The sequence below is a fragment of the Camellia sinensis genome, chromosome 6, assembly GCF_055761805.1.
Source record: "Camellia sinensis isolate YWXY chromosome 6, ASM5576180v1, whole genome shotgun sequence".
NCBI classification, from domain to species: Eukaryota; Viridiplantae; Streptophyta; class Magnoliopsida; order Ericales; family Theaceae; genus Camellia; species Camellia sinensis.
The window spans coordinates 148,385,795-148,399,113 of NC_138966.1; the positions used below are offsets into that span (position 1 = coordinate 148,385,795).

Below are 13,319 nucleotides of genomic sequence, written 5' to 3' on the forward strand. Positions count from 1 at the left end.
GAAAGCCTGCTTGGCCCCGAAAGCTTAGTTCGGTTGAAAACCGAGGTTCCTAGTTTGATATATTCAAAACTCGGTGATCTTATTTCGGCTAAAGTGAGTCAGGCTCTGGTAACTCTTTGAAACTTTCAAGTTCTAGTTCGGTTATTGACTACAGTGATCTACCTATTTAATGCAAACAGGATTCTAGTTCGGTTGCTACCTAATTTTGGATCTAAAGCAAGTTTTTTACAGGGGTTCATACACGTATGAGCTCTGCTATTATTTTTTCATAAAAGTACAGAAGCGAAGCGTCAAAAATGAAAGAAAATGTTTGCAAAAAACATGCAAAACAAAACTATGCAGATGAAATAAAGGAAGCAAAGTGAGTCTACTTACCAGGTGGAAGAAGAGGGATCTGATGATGGGAAAGTGGCAGCAAAATCAGTTCTCAAAAATGAAGGAAGAACACGAACAGCAAGAACACAGAAAGAGAAGATGAAGAATGGAAGGTGAATGATTCAAGAGAAGGAAAGGTTATTTTGTGAAAGATGAGAGAGAAAAAAGCGGCAAAAAAGGGCGGGACTGTTCAAAAAGTTCGAAGTACGAAGGCGGCGTGATAACAGCTCACGGCCTATCAGAGCCCGCCACGTGGCTAGGGAAAGGGAAGCGTTACAGTCGTGATTGAAGAGACGTTTTGACCGGATAAAGCAGAGTTCGGAGTAAAACTAGCTCGGCTGGATACACTGAAGGGTTTTTATCTCGGCTGGAAAGGCTTGTAGAACTTCAGCTCGGTTGAAGGATTTGTAATCTCAATCATGCTATGCAGATGAAATTAAGGGGCAATTGAGAGGGTAATTTTTGGGAAAGAATTGGGCCGAGCTGTGAGTTGGGCCCTGCGGCCCAAAGTGTGAAGGAATCGGTAAGAAGCCGTAATGTTACCTCGGCCCAGGAGAAGTGAAGTTATTCCGGCCCAGGAAAGGTGTGGTTACTCCGGTTCAAGAATGTGTAAAGCAACTCCGGTCCGGTGGCAGTTTGAAGTGAGTCCGGCCTTGCATTTAGTCCGGTCGGGACATATTATGGTTAGGTCGGTCAGAACTTGCTACTTGGAAGCTTGATCTAAACACACTATGGTTGAACAGGGGAAAGCCGAGATAGGGAGTTGGAGGAGAAGACCGAGCTAAGGACAGTTCGGCCTTCTCTGTGGCTCTGCGTAGCCAAGCTTATTTCGGTCGTATAGTAGTTCGGCCAAAGTGAAAACCATCCCACTTGGTTTAAGCAGTGGGGGAGGGTGTAAAAGGATAAGCATTATCCTTAGGTTTAAGCATTCTCCATGCAGAGTCCTCCTAGGATTCATACTCCTAAGGATAATGCTTATCCTTTTACACCCTCCCCCACTGCTTAAACCAAGTGGGATGGTTTTCACTTTGGCCGAACTACTATACGACCGAAATAAGCTTGGCTACGCAGAGCCACAGAGAAGGCCGAACTGTCCTTAGCTCGGTCTTCTCCTCCAACTCCCTATCTCGGCTTTCCCCTATTCAACCATAGTGTGTTTAGATCAAGCTTCCAAGTAGCAAGTTCTGACCGACCTAACCATAATATGTCCCGACCGGACTAAATGCAAGGCCGGACTCACTTCAAACTGCCACCGGACCGGAGTTGCTTTACACATTCTTGAACCGGAGTAACCACACCTTTCCTGGGCCAGAATAACTTCACTTCTCCTGGGCCGAAGTAACATTACGGCTTCTTACCGATTCCTTCACACTTTGGGCCGCAGGGCCCAACTCACAGCTCGGCCCAATTCTTTGAAATACTAAAACTGATTGCACACATATGAACAATGTAGTTATGAAATTGATTCAAGGAAATTAATACGATTCTATATTGAAATCTCCAATCAAACAACCACAATTATAATACCAAATTATTATACTAAAACTAGCATCCAAATATATATATATATATATATATATATCCTAAAAGAGGATTAGAGAAGAGATCAATCAAAAAAAAAAAACATTAAAATAATTAATTCTAGATGTATACATATATATTCATATAAGCGGTAGGTGTAAACGTAATACTTTTGCAATTTTACATTTAAATTTGTTAGTGAATTTGATGAATGAGAAAGATGGGTTGAATTTAAAATTTGATAATAGTTATTTACTAAACAGTTAACAACTTGGACATTCTTAGAAAGAATAAAAATATTGACAAAATTTTAAAATTATTATGAGTTCTGCACTTCAAATAATATAATAGATTTATTCAGCTATAAAAATTGAACGGGAAATTCTACTATATACATCCTTGAAATGGGTGTACCATATGTACTTCTACTTATGTTATTCTCTTCTTTAGTTATGATCAATTTTATTATTTAGTTATGACATTATTAGAGATCTTTGGTTATGCCTTATGTGGTGTTTGGTCATGACTTTTTTTTTTTTAATTATGATTTAGAAAGTATGAAGTTATGTCATCTTCTTCTTTAGTTATAAAGGCATATCTGTCTTTCCCAAGTTGAAAGTATATAAAAACTAGCATAACAAACTATACATAATAGTCTAAATTATTCAACAAAGCCACTCAACTACGTATTCAACCAACCATACAAAAATAATTAGGAATTGAATAAATTAGACTATAAAAACATTTAGATACACAATTGACAAAATGAAAATTTTGAGGACCAAGGTGATACAAAATGCATACTTTGCAACATTAATTTAGATGTAGATATGGAATAGGTAGCATATGAGGTAGCCAGAGTATACCCCCAAACTGTCAAGTCATCTGATCTTTGAGGAGATAATTCCTCCCTAAATAAAAGGTTTAAACTTACTACATTTTTTATGCATAACATTAGCTCTAAAGAACAAAAAAGAAAGAACAAAATGGAACTTAGTGTAGAAACACAACAAGAAAGAATGTATGATCATATGTTTTTCTCAATGAGAATTACGTAGTTGTGGTTATCATGAAATCCAATACACTGTCTTAGCAAACAACAATAAAATAAAATTAAAAAAACCATAATAAACATATTCATGTTAGCAAGATGGCAATTTTTATTTTTTTACAATCCGAAAGAAAATAAAAATCAACGGGGATTTGCTTAATCATGAGGTGATTAGAAGTTTGGAGTACTTGAATTCTGGGTGTCTCTGCAATTGAATTTCCTTCAACTGTATGCATTTGCAGCAAAAGACCTAAGAATTACAAAACGCATACTAAATGTAAGGAAGTGCAATATATCAAGGAACAATATAAGTACTAAAAGTATAGGTGATTTAGACTTTTTTTGTTTCAATAGAAAAATATTGAAAAATATTTTTTTTTGTATTTGATACCAACCTTAAAAATGATGCTGTGTTGGTTGTAATAGCAGTGGTGTAGGTGATGGGAGAGTGACTGGAGTAGTGGTGGCGGAGATGGTGGCAACCTTAAGAATAATGGTATGTTAGAGCAACTCCAACTCTTAATTTTTATTTTTGTCAAATGTAAATTTGATGAAAAAAGTGTTCAAAAATCATATCCAATCTATTTATCAAATGTAGGGTGGGGCTATGGTACACATTTTTGTAGCATATATGTTATGCATTTTTGTGATAAATGTTATGTAATTTTTTTGTATAGTTAAGACAATTTGTGTTTCAGAAATAAAATTACATATTTTGTGGTAATGCTAGGCATTTTTGTGGTAATGTTACAAATTTTTTTTTTAGAAAATGTTTGGATAAAAAAAAATGTAACAATACCACAAAATGTGTAAGTTAGTTTCTAAACTACAAATTGGCGTAATTCTACTAAAAAATTACATAATATTTATCACAAAAATATATAACGTGGTGCATAAAATTTCTATCCAAATATTCATCAAATCAAGGGAGAATGTTTTTTTTTTTTTTTTTGCATCAAATTAAAATTTGATAAAAATTTTAAAAATAGAGTATTGAAGATGATTTTTTTTTTCCCATCAAATTTTGACGAAAGGATAAATAAACATTGCAATTGAGTTGGGGACAAACTTGGAATTTAATTGAACTGAATTGGCAAAAAAAAAACACAACTCAAATAACATGATTGGAAAACCTGGAATTTAAAAAGAGTTTTGAATTTTTTTATATTCAAATCATGATTTGAAAACTTAACCAAACGCTACCTTATCTTTCAAAACATAACTCAAAACTCATTTAAAAAACTAAACCAAATGGAGGCATATATTTTTTTTTCTATGTTTGTTTAGCATGAAAGTAATGGAAGTAATAGGGAAAATATAAGAAAATTTAAATTTGTTATAAAAATAATTATTTATAATAAAAATTTCTATTTTTTTGTAAAATTTTCATCCTAATCAAATTCATACAAGATTTTATTTTATTTTATTTTTCTTTTCTTTCACTTTACTTTCTGTAATTTTCACTTTCTATCATTTATTTTTTTCTAATCAAATAGAGCCTAAGTAGCATGATAATTTATTTTAAAATGTGACATTTTTAGTCCATAAAATATGCATTGTTTGTTATTTTAGTCTTTAAATTTTAATTTGATCATTTTAGTTATCAAAATTATCAATATAAAAAGTAAATAAAATAATAAAATTAAAACATATAAAATTAAAATGACAAATAATGCATCCTAAAAACTCCCCTATCCTAAATCTACTCTTTTTAACTCTGAAATAAACAAACATAGCAATTTAGTTGGGGGGCAAACCTGAAAGTTAATTGAATTGGCATTCAGCTTTGAGATTCATTTTTATCTTCCCTAACCCTTGCGTTGTCCACCTTTTCGATTGAAATATTCTTGAAGACTACCGTTATAAGCAATAAAATTCCGACTATGTTTTCCGATTCAGGACCAGAGCTCGACACGAGGGATATGCTCGACGATCCAGTAGTTCTTTCCTTGATTGGGTTTGGGCTCCATTCTATCTATCAATTCTTCTGGCATACCAACAAACTCAAGAGTTTTGAGGTTTCTAAGGTGGTAGATGCCAGATGGTACCTCCTTTAGTTGCGGGCTAGGCCCAATCATTAAATCTTCAAGAAGAGGCAATGCTCCTTCCTTTATAATCATTGAATTCAATCCCTTTAACCCAACGAGAGTTAGTTGCTTAAGTTTTTGAAATCTTCAGACCTCAAAATACAACTGCTCCCCATCATATGCATCCGAAAGAACAAGACGTACTAAACTAGGCAAGACATGAAGAGCTTTTGTTGGATCATTCTTGGTCAAACCTGAACCCGTTAGAGATAATCCGACTAAATTTTGAAGTTTGGGGATCCAATCGGGCAACTTCTCTAAACGTCCAGTCAAGCAGAGACATTGAAGATATTGAGGTGGAGATGATGATGATATATACTGTAAATCCAGAATCTCATCATCACTTGAGGCCCTTACACTTAAACGTTTAAGGTATTTCATCTTCTCAATGGCTGCACATAGAGCCCTCCCATGTTCTCTTTCCAAATTCGTAATTCCTAACTTCCTTAGCTGCCTTAATTTCTCAAGCTCTTTAATTAGGCTGAGCCCATCATCATGATTTGTCTCCACGAACCACAAACTTTGCAGCTCCTCTAAACATCCAATCCCTCCCTGTATCTTCACTCCTACTACTACATGACCCAAGGATTCAAAGTTACAAGAATAGGCAATAAGATGTCGCAACTTATGGAGCCTACTGATATCAAATGGGAGCTCTCTCACAGGAGAATGTTTTAGATCCAAAGTCTGTAGGTTTTGTAGCTTACCTATGGACTTTGGTATTATCTCCACTCGTGTGCTCCTTATGCTTAGGTATCTCAAAAGAAATAGATTTCCCACTTCTTCATGAAGTTGATCCAAATGAGCATCTTGAAAATCCAGTACTTTTAAAAGCTTGAAATTTGTAGCTAGTGTACCTAATAAGGGCTTCTTTGGCAGTTGTCCCTCTTGAAAAAGAAAAACAGAACGAACTGGGGATTTACTAATGCTTTTCATAACCTTATCCATGTTGCAGTAACGCATATGCATAGATAGCCGGCGAGTTGTGGCATTGAAACTTGAGTTCTCTTTTTCCAAAATTTGACACAAACTAAACTCCTTGGACATTGAGAGAATAATCTCACGCACTACATCATGTACCTGACACCGTCCAACTCTTCCATCAAATTTTGTTGTTGACACTAGAACTAAGCGTCTATGGATTAGCTCAGTCAAGTATTCTTCTGCAACTTCTTCCAATGTTTTTCCGTTCTGCTCTTCAACAAAACCCTCAGCTATCCATAGCTGAATTAGTCTTCCAACTTTGATCGAGTAATCTTCTGGCATTATGCCAAAGTACAAGAAACAAGATTTGAGGTGGTGAGGCAGATCATTATAACTAAACAACAAAATTTTGCTAATGCTTTTAAGATCAGGATTCCTTTCCAACTCAGAATTCATGCTACCATAGAATTTTTGCCATTCGGATATACCCTTGTTTTTGGTGGACAAGAGACCACCTATAGCTGCAATTGCAAGTGGCAAACCTTGACACTTTCTAACTATTGCATGTGATACTTCCTCCAACTCAGGGGGACAATGACCCTCAAAGTCCAATTGGAAAGCTTTTTTGCAAAAGAGTTCCCAAGCCTTCTCTTCGGATAGGGCTTCAAGTTCGTGGACATGATCCACTGAAGTTTCTTTACAAAATGTAGTAACCTATTCACTGCGTGTGGTGATGATTACCCGATTGCCGTCACTATTTTTGGGTAAAGCATGTCTTATAGATCCCCAAAAATCAGTTTCCCATACATCATCAAACACAATGATGTACCTCTTTTCGGATAAATATCCTCTTAACTTGTCAATGAGTGACTCAATTCCCTCGTCAGGTAGAACATCGTTTCCTGATAGCTGCTTTATCATTTTTTTGAGGAGTTCATCTGGCTTGTATAATTGAGAGACAGTGATCCATGCTTTGCAATTGAAGTGTGCAACCACTTCTTGGCTGTCATAAACTTTCTTGGCAAGAGTGGTCTTGCCAATTCCACCCATGCCAACCACCGAGATCACTGCTCGTTGTGATCGATTTTGGCCAATCAATTTGCTTATCAATTCATATTTGGGAGATACAATGCCAACGACTTCGTTATCCCCTATGAAAAGGGAAGCCAATCGAGGGTCACGCCACATGTTGTCCTTGGTGATGCTGTTAGTACTGGTGCTACTATGTTCTGAGGAAGTACTAGTACTAAATCCATATCGAATAGCTCCTTCTTGGATCTCACGGATTATAGTCTTGATGTCTTGGATTTGAGAAGCTATCTCATGTCGTGGCTTTAGCTTAGTGATCGTTCGAGTAACTTTACGCAAGGAACCAACTAGTCCAGGTTGTTTTGGCAAGACCAAGAGAATGTGTTCATCGATAACGTCTTCTATACGATAAGAAACCTCCCTTACTTGTTTCACCCATGTTTTCACACCTTTATCTCCATTTTCTGCTCTTGATTCTGCATCTTCTAAGAAAGAGTGTATGCGCTCCAATTCAGCTTTGATACTGACAATTTCCTTGCGAACACCCTTTAACAACTCTACTTCTCCAGTTAACAATGGTGCCAAATATTGAATAACAGAGCTCACTGCTCTTTCTGCCATTACTTATCCCTGCACTAAACACACCATCATGATTAGTTCCAATTATGCTCAGTGTGTGATTGTGTCCACATAGAAGGGAAATGAGATGGAGTTTGGGTTCTCTAAAGTAGATGGTCAAGTCATTTATAAAGTAAAAAAAAAAATGATTGGTCCACAGTTTTATTATCATTGAAGCCTTGTTTTTTTTTTTTTTTTTCAATTGTTCACCAAATTATTTTTATTTTAATTTGTTTGGAAAAAATTCAGAAAATTAATTTTTAAAATCAAATCAAACCAAACTATGACGACCCCAAAATACATATCTTGATCATGGGAATAAATTATGTGGTAGTTAATAATTATAGGGCTTATTGGTGCATATCTGTCCAAATTGGGAAAAATATTTGTTGGGGTTATGACTTTGAAAATTAAATTGACAGCCTTAATGGGTTCAAAAACTAAAATTGAGTATATGGATATGCTAATTGGAATTTTTAGAGTCATTTGAGAAGTTTAATTGAAAATTGATTTTTTCTGATTCGTTAAGGTGTGTTTGGGTCTCATTATTGTTTGAAGCCATCTAGATGTGGATATATATGTGATACAAACTTCTTTATGAGCTCAAACTCATCTTTTAGAGAGAAAATCTGAGAGATATACGTAGAGAGAGAAAACTAAGAGAGAAGTGAAGAAAGTGAAGAATAAACTCAAATTTGGCTTGGATTTGTCAAGATTATGCAAGATCAAGTGTCTATGAAGACTCTAAGTAAGGATTTACCTCTCAAACCTTGAAGATCATATGGTATAGAGTTGGATTTATGGGTTATTGCATGTATTTTGCTAGAACATGTTAAGAAGAAGATGATTCCTTACATACAAACATGAAAATGTTGGGTTTTGAAGTTATATGTCACATGCATTCTAGAATTGAGTTATATTGAAGTTTAATCTCATAATTTGAAAGCTACGGAAAGGAATTTAGAGATCTCTGTCAGTTCCAATCTTTAGAACTACTGTTTATTGTGTTGATGGCCATCATACGTGACTATTTCGGTCTTTAAGACCTACTGTATTGTTCTGCTATTGAATGTACTACGTATGACTGCTACGATTTAGAATGACTAATATGTTATGAAATACTGCTTTGTGAATTTATTCACTACTGAATCTGACTATTTTGAATTGTTATAAGGACATCATTCATAAACCACTTTACACATTTGTTATTCACTGGGTTTTAATTCACTGTTTATTATATATATATAGGTGGACGATCCGAAGATCAAGCTTAGAAAAACCCTTTTGCCAGGCAACCATTTTGAAGCCTACCGGGTTTTGGTGCCTCCGGGTTAAGGCTAGGTCGTGATGACTGATAGGAAATGTATGTTCCGGTATATGGATGTGTATATGTTTTGTACAAGATGTTATAAGATATGTATTGCTATGTGGGTACATTAACGTTCATGTATGTAAATATTTGTTCATATAGATGCACAGCTCATTGGCCTATCAATATTTTTGTATATTACTTCCGTTAGTTCCGATTATTTTTTATTTTTATAAGAAGGCCTTTAGTAATCTTAGATTGCTGGCCGATCACTGCACCGACCCTTACGAGGCGGGGTTTGGGTCTTGACACAAACCAACCAGACAACATTCCCAGGGTCTAATGTAATCATATTTAAGGCAACAAGTCAGGCCATGTGACCTTATAATTAGATGGTCCAATCAAGCTGAAAAATTAATAATAATTACTATAAATCCCATTGATTTTGACTGAGTTTGAAAAAATTACAAACTTTATAAATTTGACATAATTATACGAATTCTTTTTTAATAAAGCTAAGCTAAAGCAAAAGAAATTAATACAAATGGCGTAGACACAACTGTGATCGATGATAACATATATATACTAGTGGTTGACACACTCATCACGTGTAATTCAAGTAAAAATAAAACAAAAGTTTTACTATTTATTGTGTGCCATTATATCGTAAGTGTTTTCTTTATTTGATCAATGGTTGAGGCTCAAGCCTTGTTCTTCTCATTTATCTAATTTTTTTATTTTAAATTAAAAAGTGAACTCTTCTCATTTACCTAATTTTTTATTTTAAATTAAAAAGTGAACACTTTGACAGCATAAGAAGTTGAGGACACTAGTTGTATAGATAGATATATATATTTATTTATTTCGGTGTAAAAGGGATACAAACACAACAACATCATTATTCATAGATTTGAGTAGAGATTTGTGGAGGAATTACTTAAATCATGATCCAAAACAGAAAAAGATAGTAATGGGTTGTAGAAACATACATACCATCAACCAAGCAGAGATGATGAGCAACTCTGCAAAGAAGAAATGGATATGAAGATCCCTAAACCAAACACCAGGAATTGCTTTTGTTACTTTTGTGAGATTTCAGCAAAAGCTTCACTCTATGAATGAATTAGGCTTCGTTTTTGGAGAAGAAAGACTTTGTAGACGACTTGGGTATTTTAGGAGGAAAAAGACAAGAAAAGGAAACGAAGGATAGTGATAATTAATTGGGTAGGTGGTTGAGGTAGGTGGTGGATGGTAGTATATTTATTGAAGTTGGTGGTTGTATTAAACGGAAATGACGAAGGTAAATGAAGATGGTGAAGATATCAATGAAGTTGTTGGTTGTTTTTAATTGATATAAAAGTTGTTGGTTGAATATAGATGATATAAATAATGAAGGTAAATGAAGGATGCCTAAGTTTTTCGTGAAATTGAAGAAATTTAACCAATAAAAAAATTTCAATAATATTAAATTATATGTGGTAAATTGCATAGATGCTAACAAAATGATATTTTAATTTTTGTTTGACTCCCCATATATATAATACTTGATAAATTTTGTGGCAATTTATTTGAAAATAACAATACAATAAATAGCAAATGATTTGTGACCGCAATTATTAAAAATATAAAAATATTTTAACTGAAAAATATTTTAAAAAACATAATTCGAACCAAATATACAATCAAAAGTTATTTGAAATCAGTAATTGAATATTTATTCTGAACTTCAAATTATTTTGTTTGTAATATTTTCAATTTTAAAAATTTTATGTTATTTTTTGTTAATATAATTAATTTTTTCACTTGAATTTTAAAAAGAGTTTGATTATGAGTGTTATTTTTTGTTAACAATTAATTTTTTGAATTGAATTTTAAAAAGAGTTTGATTATGAGTGTTGATCAGAATTTTCAATAGAGTTTTGAGTTGTGTGTTTAGTTATGAGTTATAATTTTTTGAATTAAGTTTTGAAAACTCTTTTTAAAATTCATAGTTTTCAAAACTCATAACTAAATAAATTTTCTTATTTCACATGTCACATCAAATATTCAAAACTCAATTCAATACTCAACTCAAAATTCTTTTCAAAACTCATAACCAAATAAATTTTTTACACTCAAATTATAATTGCAAAACTCACAAATTCAAAATACAATTCTATTATCAAATCATATTTTTAAAACCCTATCAAACTCTACCATGATTTTCTCTTTTTATTATTTAGATGGTTGAAAAAAACAAAGAAAAAAGTGAAAGAAAAATATAAGTGAGATTTTTTTTTTATTTTATATTTTAATGAATAATTTTGGTATTATAAAATATATATATACAGTCAATTGGCTGTTAAATTTTTTTGGACATATCTTTTGATCATATTTTTTTTAATATATATATTTTAAATATGTATACAAGGCTTCATATTAATTATATTACTGCTTTGAGTCCTAAAAAAAATCAAATCAACTCTGTCACCTTTAGTTAATTTCTCACCAAATCTCCTCTTTTGTTTTGTTTTTTTGTTTTTTTTTTCTTCCCGTTTTTGGTGAGAAATGAATATGACATTATTAGAGAGTTTTATTTCTCACAATTTTTTTAGAAAAAATTAGTGGAACATCTATCTCTAAAATTCATTACTTGTTGCTACATCAAAGTAGATAACAAGTTTCATATGCAAATGAAATTCGAAAAATTGGAACTTTAATTTTAAACTTCTGGTCTTCTATCTACACCAAAGTAGATACCAAGACACACAATCTGGTGTGCTTGCACCTCCCCCTTTAGGAATGGCTGGATATACCGCTCATGCGAACAGCCAGTGGCAGTGTTAGTAGTAAGATTTGGTGGCTTAACCTTTTAAAAATGGTATTAGACTCACTTACGCAATGTTTGGGAAGACAAGTTGAGGCTAAATTAGTCACGTTCGGACAGAAAAAAAAAGCTAATTTAGCCAAACGAAGACAAAACAGAAATGAACATGTTGGGTTCAAACCCTTTTGGATAAATTTACCAAAATACCATGAAAAAGAGCAGAAGCTATTCTTGGCGTTTTTTTGACCCGGAAAAAGAAACCCCACCGTGTTTTCTCAGTGTGACTTTTCGCCGTACTGACCCACTGACCCTTCGTTTGACATAGAAGGATTTTGGGGTTTTTTTTTCCCCTAAAATAATCATAAAAAAATAAAATAAATTTTTTAGTTTAATAAAATAAAATATTATATTAAAATTATAATTATTTTATTTCTTTCTCATAAAATTTAAAATTTCTTTACTTATAAAATTTAAAATTTAATAAAATTAAAAAAAATAAAATTATTTCTTTTCTTTTCTTATAAAATTTTAAAAAATTTAAAAATTATAATTATTTTATTTTGTTTCTTATAAAATTGACAAAAGCGTAAATGAAAAATAAAAGAACCACGAAAATAAGTCTCCTCAAATAAACAAAAAAAACAAAAAAGAAATTTATAAACAGAAACTAGCATTTGCCACGTAATTTGGAAAAACATTAAACACATGAAAACCCATTATTCAAAAACAAAAACATAAAAAAAGAAATTAGCATTTGCCACGTAATTTACAACTAAATAAAACACATGAAATCTCATTTTTGAAATATAAATACAAATTAATGTATACAAAAAAGAAAAATTGACAATTTTGTAAATTTAAAAAAAAAGAACGATAAAATACGGCTCATCCAAAAAAAAAAAACATAAAAATAGAAATTAGCATTTGCCACATAATTTATAAATAAATAAAACACATGAAAACTCATTTGTCAAATATAAAAACAAATTAATGTATACAAATAAAAAATTACAAAAACGTAAATTAAAAAAAAAACCGACAAAAATACGCCTCATCCAAAAAAAACAAACAAAAAAACAGAAATTAGTATTTGCCACGTAATTTACAAATAAATAAAACACATGAAAACCCATTTTTGAAATATAAAAACAAATTAATGTGGACAAATAAAAAAAATGACAAAAACGTAAATTAAAAAAAAAACTCCAAAAATACGCCTCGTTCAAAAATATTTAAAAAAAAAAACATAAAAACATAAATTACTATTCGCCACGTAATTTACAAATAAATAAAACACATAAAAACTCATTTTTGAAAAATAAAAAAAAATGTTATTGTATACCAATAAAAATAAATAAGACAAAAAACATAAATTAAAGAACAAGAACTAATTAATGTATAAAAAAAAAAAAGAAAAATGATAAAAACATAATTTTTTTTTTTTTTAAAAAAAACGTCAAAATAGGCCAAATACAAAAAAAAAAAAAAAAAAAAAAAAAAAAAAAAAATCAGTCCAAACGATCTGACGTGGAGGACCACCAGCAATGACTTGACAAAATAATTTCTATTGAAGGGTAGTTTGGTAATTTAACATGAAGA

The 13,319-nt window shown here is 32.1% G+C and overlaps 2 protein-coding genes across 8 annotated transcripts; both read right to left on the minus strand.

The window, feature by feature from the left end:
• Positions 1-2,897: 2,897 nt before the first annotated feature.
• On the minus strand, positions 2,898-10,148 carry LOC114319969 (disease resistance protein RPM1-like). 7 transcript variants are annotated; one of them, XM_082875085.1, is made up of 4 exons: positions 9,908-10,144; positions 4,705-7,622; positions 3,343-3,430; positions 2,898-3,197 (listed from the first exon to the last, which is right to left on the minus strand). In XM_082875085.1, exon 2 carries the CDS (start codon positions 6,412-6,414, stop codon positions 5,122-5,124), a length of 1,293 nt encoding a protein of 430 aa, XP_082731211.1. In that variant the 5' UTR covers positions 6,415-7,622; positions 9,908-10,144; the 3' UTR covers positions 2,898-3,197; positions 3,343-3,430; positions 4,705-5,121. The 7 variants fall into 7 exon arrangements, with proteins under 7 accessions (XP_082731211.1, XP_082731214.1, XP_082731212.1 ...); XM_082875088.1 differs by having other exon boundaries at positions 9,904-10,127; XM_082875086.1 differs by having other exon boundaries at positions 4,705-7,617; positions 9,908-10,111.
• On the minus strand, positions 6,673-7,608 carry LOC145793688 (disease resistance protein RPM1-like). The gene has a single exon (XM_082876551.1). The coding sequence runs from the start codon at positions 7,606-7,608 to the stop codon at positions 6,673-6,675; it is 936 nt and encodes a 311-aa protein (XP_082732677.1).
• Positions 10,149-13,319: the final 3,171 nt, after the last annotated feature.

Coding starts and splice junctions, on each gene's coding strand:
- LOC114319969 (XM_082875089.1), bottom strand. CDS start 6,414: ATGAATTCTGAGTTGGAAAGGAATCCTGATCTTAAAAGCATTAGCAAA.
- LOC145793688 (XM_082876551.1), bottom strand. CDS start 7,608: ATGGCAGAAAGAGCAGTGAGCTCTGTTATTCAATATTTGGCACCATTG.